The 13,955-nt window shown below is 30.3% G+C and overlaps 1 protein-coding gene across 1 annotated transcript; it reads right to left on the reverse strand.

Annotated features, from left to right (window-relative positions):
• Positions 1-5,029: 5,029 nt before the first annotated feature.
• On the reverse strand, positions 5,030-12,089 carry LOC119602280. The gene is made up of 3 exons (XM_037953712.1): positions 11,797-12,089; positions 6,039-6,278; positions 5,030-5,974 (listed from the first exon to the last, which is right to left on the reverse strand). Exons 1-3 carry the CDS (start codon positions 11,815-11,817, stop codon positions 5,171-5,173), a joined length of 1,065 nt encoding a protein of 354 aa, XP_037809640.1. The 5' UTR covers positions 11,818-12,089; the 3' UTR covers positions 5,030-5,170.
• Between the last annotated feature and the right edge of the window lie 1,866 nt (positions 12,090-13,955).

Consider the following 13,955-nt stretch of genomic DNA (forward strand, 5'->3'; position numbering starts at 1 on the left):
CTTTTTTGATAATAACATGAATACCAATGCGTATTTGATATGGAACCGATTAGCAAACTTTTTGAAATCGGCTTAAACATATAATAATTTCCATACTTTAATTGGAAGTGTTTCGACATTCTGCAAAGTAGTTTTAACTTTTGGATAAGAGGTTAAACCTTTATTTTCAGAATTATATTTTCAGCCGACATAACATATCAAAGATGTCTTTGCGCTGTTAAAACGCCTCAAATATGGGCAAAATGAGGGGCAATATCTCGAAAACCTGATTTAATGGATAAATTAAGAGGAAATTTTGAATTCAAAGCAGAGTTAAAAATGTCGTGGTCTGTGTAATCTAGGGCTGTCATTTTTAAATTAATATTCTGCAAACATTATTGGATTACATGATCCGTTTAGTAATCCTCTGTAATGCAGGTTCATTGTTTTTGAAAAGAACATGGTCCATATTCTGCATTACCTAGCACCTAGCACTTAGGACATCGCAACGTTAAAAGAAACTTTTTTTGTATATTCGGATTAGTCCAGTCCTAGTCCACTCCGGATTATATAAGTTGAAATATAAGTCAAGATTTGTAACCCAAATATATAACGAAATAAATCATAATATCAGCCATAAGCTTCCGAAATTTAGATTGTTTGACAATTCTTCTTAAGTGGTTGCTATAAAGATTAATAGGAAAAGTATTTAGTTTAAAAAACTTTATTGATTTTAACGAACATATAAGAATTTACATTTCTAATTAAATATATAAAATATACTTTTAAAATATATTCTGTAAATTACTAAATCTGACATGATTTTGTTTTATTTATTGCAAAGATCTATTTAAATTCTTTGGAACACAAATAGCATTTGTGTTGTCCTTATATGCTGGAATATTTTATTTTTTTTACAAACGTGCCTGTCCAAGAACCATGATTAAGCACAAATAGTACAGCAAATTCCACACTAAAATCGAAAGTTATCTAATCAAGCGGGAGAGCATGTTGCACGTACGTTTGCAAGTCAAATAAACCAGATGTTAAATAAATTCTTTGACACAAAAAAGCATAGACACGAGTGGAAAAACTTGTTTGATTTTTTTGCTTCCAAATGAAACTCAATAAACATTACATTGCTCTGCAGTGTCGACAGCACTTGTAGATTTGGCACTTTAGAACAGAGTTGTGTTACTTTAGTAGGAGGTAATTCAACACCCTCTCTATAGTGTGTTGTAATTCGTTTGGTAGATGCCAATGTGTTTACGTCTCTGATTGTGAGTGAAAACATTGAAGAATAAAAGATTTTTTTTGGCAAACATTAATCAAAGTTCATAAATATCGGAAAACTTTAATATAAACATGAGTGTTAACACATGTATGCAACTATTTATGAAATTTTGTATTAATCGGTTAATAAAAAGAAATTCAGAAATAAGTAAGAGTCCTCGAATCTCGGGATATTGCACAATTTTCAAATTCTAAATTTCGGAATTCGTGAAAATCATTTTTTTTATAGATAGTTCACTTTGTGTTACAAATGATATTACAAAATTAAATGTATCTACCAGAGACTGAAAATAACGGGTCCACTTAGTTTTTATAAGGTTAATTGCTGTGATCATCATTTACAATTGTGTTTTTGCAGTTTATCACTGAGAGAAACCTTTATGTAAGATTTTTTTGATAAGTGGTTGAGAGAAACCGAAAAGAAAAACAAAATAACTCGCTACAATTGATTTTTATTTTGTAAACATTTTTGAAAAGTGATTTTAATAAACAAAAATAAATCACAATTCAATCGCTTTGGTTATGTGGCCGAGTTATTTTCAGTCTCTGGTATCTATTTAAAATTTACTTTTTGCGTTATATGGAATGACCGGTTCTTCCATGAGTAATTACGATTATTGACTAATTTCTGTTGTCAAACTTTAACACGCTTAACTAAGAAAATTAAGTTCTTAATAACACGGTGCATTTTAATAGTTTTGAGTGCAGAAATGGCTCATTAAATGTACGTAAACTTAAAGGACAGTAAATACCTGTGACCGACAAATGTAGTAAGGTGTAATAACTGGCCGAAAATTAAAATGTTGATAACAGGATCAACAAAACATATCGTTGCTGGGGAAATGGGGCTTTAGTAACATTATGACAGATTCCAACTACAACTTGATCTTCGCTCCGGATCGACCCGAGCATTATTGGACCAAAGATTGTCAACTCAACGGCAGCTACATATGTATATCAACCGAAAATATTTCCCCATGAAAGAACTATCAGCCACAGTAAAACTGTTACAACAAGCACTATGGGATACAGGTTTCATAAAAGTGAGATTAGACAAATTCTAACTTATGTTTCAATAATCTGGTGGATTTACCGTGAGTTCAGAGTATATGTTGCTTAGGTGTATGTGGGTCATGACCACTACGTCAACCAAGGCTCTAGAAACCTTGCTGGATATTTCCACATCCGAACGACTCTTAACTTTATGCGAATTGACCAAAGGCGGTTATAGGATACCTCATCAATGTATACATACCAAACGATCGCATACAGATCCTAGAATTTGTCGGAACATTCGAGACAATCATCTGGAAAAAATATCATGGTCAAGCATAACATTCAAGCAAATACCCATATGTATCCATTGCTACACGGATGACAGGGGAATAAAAATGAGCATAGAACCACAAAGATCCAATGTGTTAATCCTAACGAGAAGAGGACGAGAAGTGAAAATAAGCAAGTCTGAGGTTAGTATTATGGTACATATTCTGAGTAGACACACATATACAGACGAATGTGAAGCAAGCGGAGAAGACAATGTAACTCCAGAACACTTTCTTGTCATTTTCAGGCTTTCGTTGACTTTAGATCAGAATATCTTTGAAGCGTTATTATTGGAAAATTTTAAGGAACTACGTACTGGAAAGTGAGTTTCTGGACGATAACACCTTCAGTAAGCACTATATGAAGTTTTTATAACCAACATTTTCTAAGTAAAGGAGCCCTCAAGAGGCGCGACAGTGGCCTAGGGGATTTGTCCGTATTTGTTGTATTTACATTCTCCTCTCAAAACTACAAAGTATTTCGTAGTTTTGAAAAATTAATATTTCTAAATTGGATCCCACAAAAAATATATAAATTTATTTTCCTTTTATTTAAACAAAACATTTATGGCCCATATTTAGAATTAAGATTTACCACTCCTGTTGATGTAAAAAAGTTTATTTCAAGGTCACGTTTGGATTGAGAACTAACTTAATAATATGTAGTATAAAAATATATGATTTATTTACAATATTACACAAATACATATAAATTAACCAAACCATTGTCAAATATACATGTATATGTATACATAGATATGTATGAATTTAAGACGTACAATTTAAAATTGTTTAACCGTAGATCAATTTGATATTCAAACAAATTGTAATTATTTCATTTGAGCGAACCAACAAACAAACTGGTCTGATTGAGAATAATTCAAGTTTAATGGTCTGTAACCGTCATTACTCCCAATGCGGTTTGAAACAAATTGAAAAACAATAAAATCTAAATAAAATGTTGCAATTTGCTGTGGTACAATTGAAAAGTGAAAGTTAAGAATTTTTAAATTTAAATGAGTATTTTTTTTACGATTGCTACACACTTTATAACTATCAAACTTGAACTTTAAAGAGCAAAAAGCTCTATTATTTAAAAAAGAAATGACAATATTGACATAATTAAATCATCATCTTATTTAAGGGCCCGACTTTACGTAAAGGCTAATGAAAAAGTAAAATGAAATTCCATTTTTTTTAAATTCAAGATTTCACGAACCCGTATCTTATGTGACGAATGATTGATTCAATTTGTTAATTTTAAAACAAAACTATTCAAAACAATGGGAATTCTTCCAAAGAATGAGAAAAATTTGTTCAGCTGATTTCAAACATTTTTTATTAAAATCTTTTTTTTTAGTGTGTTTCGAAAAAAAATGGGGATTTCAATTTAAAAATTGGAATTTTTAGGGGATTTAAGATTGTGGACAAGAGTAAAAAATTTTCTGGCAACATGTAGCTGTGGAACTATTGTACTATTGTTGCATACTTTTAGGATTAAAAAAATTTGTTTTTGTCTAAGTTTGTCAATTTAGCGCCATCTGTATGTCAATATGTACTTCATATTATCAGATGTTAAAACCTTCTGATTAACCCATAATGGAAAATAAGCTCTAAAAAAGGTGTTTCTTTAAACACACATAAAACAATATATAAATGTCAATAATGTCATATATCATTCTACAAGATTTGTTTTTATAATTCATTCATCTCATAGTTTGAAGAACTAGTTTAGTTCGTTTTACGTTCAGATAACCAATAAATAACATGAACCATTTGGCCAAGAAAAAAAAAAATATTTCAAACGATAAAAATGGATTGGTCTCATGAAATTCAAAGTAATCATACAAAATTGTGCTCTTATGGATAAAATATGCAAAAATATGCTCTAACAAATCGATGTCAAAATTCTTAAATTGGTCTGAAACTTTTAAATATCTTAGCCATGTGTCCACACCACAAAAACATGCATTTGCATATTTTGGTTTCCCTGTTTATAATAATCTTGGTTGGTTATAAGTTAATACATATATCGGTCATTTACTACAAGACTGAGATAACTCAAAAAAGTAGTTTCGAAAAAATTGACTTTAAAAGTTAAAAGTTACTTTATCATTTTGGCTATCAAGAATTTTTAGAATGGGCTCAGCCCCTTCCCCGTTCTACCCTTAATGGACATTGAGAATACCGCTCTTACTTACCTTGGGATTACCTTCGTAGTTGATTTGACGTGCTCGGCTTTCCCTCTTCCTATCAGAATTCTGCCTAGAGACTCCTTTAAGAGAGGGAATCGGATTCTCCTTGTGTCAGGAAAGGTTAATGAAGAGTCCTATATACCTTGAGCTAATATCGGCATTAAACCATTGTAATTTCTAACTCTTAGTTAAACAAAAGCACAGCAAAGTAAACCGGTTCAGAGCAAATATTTAATTAGTATTTGTTTAATTTATTTATTATAAAAACATAACATTTACGATTAGTCAAATTAAAGATCTTAAAATACAGATAAAATAATTTATAATTAAAACAAAAAATAAAATTAACTTAAATTAAATCAAAGTCTATAAACATTTTCAAACTTCAATAACAAACGCTGATCGATATTTTCGATTAGGTTTAGATAAACCCGACTTGGACTTGGGTGGACGGCGACGGGTACGAATAGATTTTGGTGGCACACCCTTATGGAAACTTTCACGGAATTGAGGTGGTACATTGGCAATATATTCATCTTCGAATTCAGGTTGTTTAAACTGATGTTCTTTTTCGGCCGTTTTTAAAAGTTTTTGAAACTTGGAACTATTAAGAAGCTGAAGCTTTAAGGCGTCATCCAATAACTTTTCCTGATCTTCGAGATATTTTTCAATTTGTTTTTTAGATGCCACACCCTTGTAACGATCTCTTAAGTTTGCTTTTAAATGTTTAACGGCCAAATCTGGATTTTCATATGATTCTGTTTCGGGTTCAAAGACATTATAGTTGCCACCATAAGCTGAAGCCGATGCTGCTTGGTGATGATGATGAACCGGATTTTTCGAGTTGGGTGGTGCAATTACATGAAATGGATCGGGTTCATAGAGTTTAGCATATTTTTGTTTTTTCGAAGATGTTGATTGCAAATAGGATTCAGCTCCACGGTCTTCGTGTGAACCATCTATGCCATAGCCACCAACATTCGATATAGTTGCATATTTTGTATTCTTTGTGGGATAGGGTATTGTGGTCTTTTTGGGTATGGTAATGGGATGTTGGACACGTATATGGGTGCCAATAGTATATTCCCGACTATCATTCTCCCTAGAGTTTAATGGCTGATGTCTGGCTTCATTTGAATATTCATCGGATGTATAACTTTCTGACGAAATGTCATCTTCATCCTGTAAAGATATTTTTTTAGGTATATTTCTGAAAATGTAGATAATAGATTTAAATTCAACATACCGAACTGTAACCTTTATAATTTCGTTTTCTTGTTGGCTTAAACGGTGATCTATGTTTACTCTCTTCCGGTGTCAAATCACTTTTGTACGTCAAAGGAATAAAACCACTAGGATTGCCATGATGAACTGTATAATGTGATGTTGGTGTAACTACAGAACTATAAAAGCCTCTACCGTAAGAAGAACTTTGTCCACATTCTATTATTATAACACTTGCTAAGAGCAATAATATGCTCAGAAACTAGAAAAAGTAAAGATAAATTAACTTATTATCAAATTTAATGTGATTACAAAAATAGTACAAAAAGCAATTCAAAATAGTTAACCATTATTTAATTTAATTTGCTTGAAAAACGTCTGTCAGTCTGTTCAATGCCATGGGTTAATAAAGGTGACTTTCAAATGTTTTTATAATTTTTAGCCAAATAAATAATTACGATTTCTTTTTGTAGATTTATACAAATACAAAGGAAATAATGGTGCAAATAGTGTTAGTAAGTCTTGTTATCTTAAAATATTATCTTATTTAAATTGTATATTTTTATTAAATTACTTAAATAAATTTGGTTATTATAACATTAACAAATTAAAACTCCGTTAGTTCATATAAATTTAATAAATACAGGGTACAGTACAGTACTATTGTATAAAGGTACCTATTATTTCGACTCAAAAAGCCCCAGATAAATTTTCGAAGATATTAAATAATTTTCCAAATGTGTAATGTATGATGTCGAAATCAGATTTACTAACGTTAACCGTGTGGTTTCATCTAAATTGTGATATTCATATTTAAACGGTTGGTTAACGACAAGTAAATTTTCAGGGGATTTTGGAAATTTTTTGTTAAATGCTTAAGTTATATAAGGGCTAGGATCAAAAGTCGTTGGATTTTTACCAAAATTTAAATACTATCACAATTACCGCATAATAAACAAATTTTACAGTGATAGTTAATTCTAATTGAAATCGAAAATTCAATAATATTCTAAATCTGGAACTGCACTAAATTTCATCTTGCAAGATTATGATATATTTTCAGGTAATATATGTATGTATGTCTATGCATTACAAACCCATAATACCCTTTACTTTGCAGTAGTCCTATGTAATGCAGTCAATGGACCATGTTGTTAAAAAAAAAACATGATCCATGCCTGGATGGTGATGTCAGTGTAAATTGTATAAAAAACATATACATACATATGTACATAAAACAGCTTCCTCATCTTCGCGAGAAAGATAACTAATGAATAAGTAAGCATTTAATAACAAATTTTTAGATGTTATTAGACTACTTCTATGTAATCAAGGCGATAAGTAGCAGTTATTAAAGAGCATGTTATTAGATAAGTGAATAAAATTTAAATTATTACCAAGTTTCTGCTAGAAGGTAGTATACATATTGGAGTATTTTCATCAAATTACAAAAACAAAAACGATAGTGTTATTTTTGTTCACTTTTAATGGCCCATTGAAAGTAGAACCTCAGTTCAAACAAGTAAGAGTGCTATATTCGGCTGTGCCGAATCTTCTATACCCATCATCCAATCATATGTCTTAAATTTCAGGTGAATTTCGGAAAGCGGACCTATACTATAACAACCGATGTCTTTGCTACTACAATTTAATAATTTATTGGATTTTTTCTAAACTGATTTATCATATATAAATAGTAATATAGTTAGGGTGATGGTAGCACTTATTTTACCATACATATTTAATAATTTTTTAAAGTTTTGATTTCCTTTAAAATTACTTATGGTAAATTTTGGATCCTCCTAAATGTCTACAAAGATTTTGCATTCAATAAAACTTGTTTTGTCGAATATCAATGCTTTCTAAGCCTTATATGAAGGCTTTAATGATTAAAGTTTAATCCAATATGGCTCGATGATCATAAAATTTTACGAAATGATTTTAGATCCCATAAAACTAGTTCATGACGAATTTTATCGTCATGATCCTCTTAATATTCGGCAGAGAGAGATAAAACATGTTTATGACAATTTCGTTGATATACTGGCATTTTGAAGCAAATTATGATCTTTAAGGTAATTTTCTGAGAGTAACCTTATATGGGGGGTTGGGTCAATTATGAGACGATATCCATAAAATTTGGCAGAGAGATATTTGTTCTCCGAAAACTTGTTTACGTCGATTTTCGTTACTTTACTATAATTTTGTAGCAAATTATGAGCGTTATAGTCAATTTATGAGGGAACCTTATATCGGGGGTAGTAGGGTCACTTATGAACCGATCCTCATAAAATTTGGCAGAGAGGTTTTAGTTACTCTAAAACTTGTTTCTGTTGACATTCGTGATTTACTGGTATTTTTAAGAAAGTTGTGATCTTTAAAGTAAATTTCCGAGGGGAACCTTATATGGGGGATAAGGTCAATTATGGGCCGATCTCCATAAAATTTGGCAGAGAGATTTTAGTTCCCCTAAAACTTGTTTATGTCGAATTTCGTTGCATTGCTATTATTTTGAAGCAAATTATGAGCGTTATAGTCGTTTTCTGAGAGGGACCTTGTATGGGGGGTAGGGTCAATTTGGACCGATTCTCATAAAATTTGGTAGGGAGACTTTGGTTTCCTTAAAACTTGTTTATGTCGAATTTCGTTGCATTGCTATCATTTTGAAGTAAGTTAAGAGCGTTATAGTAATTTTCTGAGAGGGACCTTGTATGGGGGGTAGGGTCAATTTGGACCGATTCTCATAAAATTTGGTAGGGAGATTTTGGATCATATAAAACTTGTTGATGTGGAATTTAATTGACATACAGGATGTTTGAAGAGTCAAAATGATTAAGTCCACTTTTAGCTTCAACGCATTATTTTGACTATACAGTGAAAACATTTTATATCCATATAAACTACAAATCATTAATTGAAATTATAATTTGACAGAAATATTATTGAACAGTATATTCTTTATTTCTATTTTCTTTATTTGTTGTTTGAGGGGCTAAATCTAGTTAGGTGAATTATTATAAAAAATTCACAAAATCTATTAAACCAAATAAATGTTTCTATATAAAATGCACAAAAATCGGATTAGCCCTGTTAATAATTTTATACATTGTGGATATATAGTACATGATTCAGCACAGTCTATTATAACAAAAGTTTTTGTTTTTATTTATTATGATTATAATTTATTTATTCGCAAACTATGTTTGTTGCTGCACTATTAGTAACTATTAGTAACTATTTTTATTCATAATTTGGGTTAAATTTATTTAAATTTAAATATTTTTTTTTTTTTTTTGCAAAGAAATGTTTAACAATAAAATGAATGTTAATACAATTTATTGTATTTTAATTTTACTAAAGATGTGTAATACATACTATATACAGTGTGGGAAATAATAATAGTACCAGTAATTAGTTATTTCTTAGTGGGCTGTTGTTAACCTTTAGTTATGTAAATGTATTTTGCTAAATAGTACAATTTACAGAATTCCAATACATTGAAACAAATTACTTCGGAATTACACAAATCAATGACCATTCTTAATAGTTTTAATTCCTTTAATTACAAATTAAATGAAAGAACAAATATTTAATTGAATTTCAAAGATACAGAATGTGTTTGCTTTCTCTTAATTAAATCTCGGGGAATGCGTTTGAAGGTCAACAACAAAAAAATTCAGGATTTCTCCATTACATCAAGTTTTTGTGATATCGTGTTTTAAAGTTTGGAAAAAACTCAATTTTTTGGTCACATTTAAGAGGTTAGATAATATTATGTTTAAAATTTATTATGTCATCTAAAAGTCCAATCTATCGACTTTAGAATAATGATTAAACCTCTTTTATATATTTTTCGACATGTCTTAACCTTAAGTTTAAAAACCTGATATAATGGAGAAATTCTAAGGCCAAATTCTGAATCAGAGCAGGCGATAAGAAAAACTAGTATTTTTATACCCTACACCACTATAGTGGGAAGGGTATTATGCGTTTGTGCTGATGTAACGCACTAAAATATTAGTACTATATCCACCTTAAAGTATACCGATTGACTCAGAATCACTTTCTGAGTCGATTTAACGATGTCCGTCCTTCCGTGTGTCCATGTAAACGTTGTTATCAAAGTACACGTCGCAATTTTCAAGATAAATGGCATACACGTTTCTTATTGAAAATTGTTAAAATCGGTCCATTATTTCACGTAGCCCCCATGCAACTAGACCCCCCGAAAAGGGATTTTGAGCTCTTAATTATGTATAATATAATTGTATCTCGATAAAAGTTCGCACAACTAAGATTTATACAAGCCTTGATGACCTTGCCGAATTTAGAAATGATCAGACCTCATTTGACCCCAGCCCCCATACAAAGCTCCTTTCAGAAAGTGACTTAAATATCCGCAATTCACTTATTAACACTGTTATTGCAATGAAATTTAGCACAGAAAAAAATATATAAATATAAATCTATCCAGCCCATTTTATCGGGATCGGTCCATATTTGCTCTTATCCCCCTCTTTTAGAAAATTAGTTTTTCGTCAATAAATGCTTAAATAAATCGAAATCAAGGTAATATTCAAGATAAATGCTTTATTATGAAAAAATAAATAACTGGTGTAGGGTATCATATGGTCGGCCACGCCCTACTATACTTTCTTGTTATGTTTTTTTTAATCTTGAAAATTTGTACCAAATTCACATGTATTTTCAATATATTAATGCCGAATAAACTGATTTTGGAAAAGAAACTTCATGAATCCATCGGTACCTATGGAACAATCTTAACTTTTGGGAGACTTTTTTATGTATATAAAGATAAGGCGATTATAAGCTGATAATCGGTTAAATTCATCCACCAAATTTTATGAGTATCAGCCCATATTTGATCAGTGCATACATAAATACGCATCATTTGAGACTAGTGCTTGTTACTCGATCAATGTTATGTCTTAGATTCTACACAAGATCTGTTAATGGTTATGCATTCCTGACTATACATACTCCTTTTAATGAACTTCTCTAGAGATTTTCTATAATTCTAGCAAGCCCCCAAATAAAATTTAATACAGAGATAAAATTCGTGCTTAGTAACTTATATAATAAAGTCAATCATTATACCAATCTTTGTGAGTAATCGGGAATATGTTCTAATCTGCATAAAATACTATTCTAAATTGGATTATCTAAATTCTCTTACAAATCTTGACATATACATATCATCGCAGAATCATCGCATGTTAAAACTGTTATACCAAATTTCGTTACCATTGATTTAAATCAGTATATAGTACAGAAATGATTTTGAATATTATTTATATAGCTTGACTTTTTTCGAGATTCAGCGATGTTCGATACGGCGGTAAATCGCATAGTAGTTAGTTAGTCCGAAGAAATACATATAGGCCTCTATAAGGCCTATTGTGCGCTCCTTAAACAGTGTCTCAGGTGGGAATCGAAACCACCACCTCCAGTCTACCAGAGTAGAACACTAACCACTAACCTACCGGAGGCCAATATGTAAGTAAATCGCCTAAATATTGTACATCTATTAGGTATTTTTCGTTAGCAATATATATTTTAATATTTAGTTTAATAATGAATACATATTGTACAATAATATTTCATTATTCAGTCAATTTAACTCATACCAAATACCCTTCCGTTAAAACTTTACTAATATCGAACGCCATAAAGCGAACTTGAAGTATTCTTGTAATTTTTAAGGTTTTCATTTTTTTTTTATCGTATTACACTTTTTTTAATTACTCACGAATACTTACATTCATTATTAAAATTTTCATTAATTTAGCGAAAAAACAAAAAATTAACTAAATTTTTAACAAAAAGTATCACAATATTTTTACTGTGCGCCTAATGCGGCAAACACATGAGATTGTAATTAAAGTTTTTTTTAAATAATAAATTTACACTATTGCAACATTAGATGCCACTTTGTTTATATAGTTTTTTTATAAATTATGATTCACGGTTTTGTAAGTTTATTAAAAATATTTCTTTAATATTTTTAATTTTGTTTAGTTGTAGTTGACCGCACGTTGTCTGCACAGAAACTGAAAGTTATTCCAATGAGTGCAATGGTTTTATGCCAACTTCCTAATGGCTAAAAAGTCGTACGTAAATAAATTTTTAATCTGAGTTTCGTTTGTGTGTTTGGTTTTGCTGAAAAAAAAGAAAACAACTTCAATTGAAATTTTACTACAAGATTGAAGAAGTAGTTGTTTGTTGCTCTAATCTTGGTGGCAACATTAAATGTTGTTGATCAGCTCAGCACCGATAATGATAATAATGATGTTGTTGATAATAATGATAATTATGTATATAACAATGTAGGTATGATGTTGCTAAAACTGGTAGTGATGATGATGAGAAAAATTTGTGTTTTTCCAAAACAATGCAAAAAAAAAAAACAGTTTTCATACGTTTCGTTTTCCAATATAAATAGTTTTGTAAGTTTTGCTTAAGAGTTTTTCTTTCGATTGCAGAGGTTACTTTATTTTGGCTTTTAGCATTTGGTGAATATCAGTGGGGATATGTATGAATGTATTATTAGACTTTTGCACATTATAAAATACTTCTTCATTTAGTCGTTTATGGATTTGCATAAAAACTACATTTGCATTCGATGCATCCATTAAGGAAACATTTATAAATTATTACTATTTATGCAAAATAGTCAAAAATGATAGAAAAATAGAAATCATTTATATTTCACAAACATACATATTATTTGATAGAGTGTGAGATTATAATTTTGATATTGAAAAGTAACGGTAGAAAATTATTAATTGTTGCTGGGCCAAAAACTAACATTTGACTAATCAATCGATTTGTATGGATTTTGTTAACACCAATTAGCAGGAAAATTCAAAATTTTCCAAAAAATTCACTTAGTGATACTTTCGAAGTGGTGATAAATGTTATTCTTTTGAAAGTACTTCGTTTTGTTTTTGCTGGGAAAGAACAAATTCAGATAATTTTATAAAATTAAAAAATCTCAAAGTTGATATTAAAACATTTCGACAAATCTACTTTTCATAAATTGCAAAAGGAACTAAATCTGTAAATTTTGGCATTTGCATTATAAAAACTGATAACTAAATAATTAATTGTAACTACAATTTTAAATTGTCAATAATTCACTCAACTGTCTTTTATTGCCAATAACAATAACTTCAATTCAATCATGTTGAACAATAAAATAAATTTTATTAAATTTCATTTGCCAACCAAACAAGTAAATGATGGGATGAAAATAAATAATTTGTAAGTAGTCGTTAGTAATTTGGCTCATGGCAATCAATAGTTTCGTTTATAAAAACAACTAAATCAAATATGTATTTAAGATGTAAGCGCCGACTTTAAGGTGCTAGTAGGCAGCAATCTTTAAAATACACATCTTCTTTCATATTTTAAAAAACTTTCTTATAAATTGCTTATATTTTATTAATTATTATGGGATATAGGTCATGGCGGATATAGGTGATGACATCGGGGTATACTGGACATATTGGACGGTTGTTCAGACACATCAGATATACCCGGTGGAACTGAGAAAATAATCCCAGATAGAGTGTCATGGTCAAATGAAACATTAAAGCTTACACCCGTGATAATTTTGGGAGTGGGCTTGCACAGGGATCTTCCAGGCCGTGATTGTCTTTCAAATCAGAACACTAGCTTCCAGGCTAAAGTAGCTTTCACTCATAACTATTACTGAATGTATAAAATGTGTTGTATTAAATAAGACGGATATAAATATATTTTATGACAATCAAAAGCACTGAAGGCATTATCAGCCGAAAAGGTTAAGTCTAAGACAGTATTATTCAGTCCATATGATATAAAGTTAGTCGCAATTCTGGTTGTGATCAGGCCAATAACAGTTGTTTGGTTTTCGCAAATTCGAGTCCCGGTTTCG

Source organism: Lucilia sericata, unplaced genomic scaffold, assembly GCF_015586225.1.
Source record: "Lucilia sericata isolate MDLA Ls3-8-SP2 unplaced genomic scaffold, ASM1558622v1 Contig000218F_arrow, whole genome shotgun sequence".
In the NCBI taxonomy this organism is placed as follows: domain Eukaryota; kingdom Metazoa; phylum Arthropoda; class Insecta; order Diptera; family Calliphoridae; genus Lucilia; species Lucilia sericata.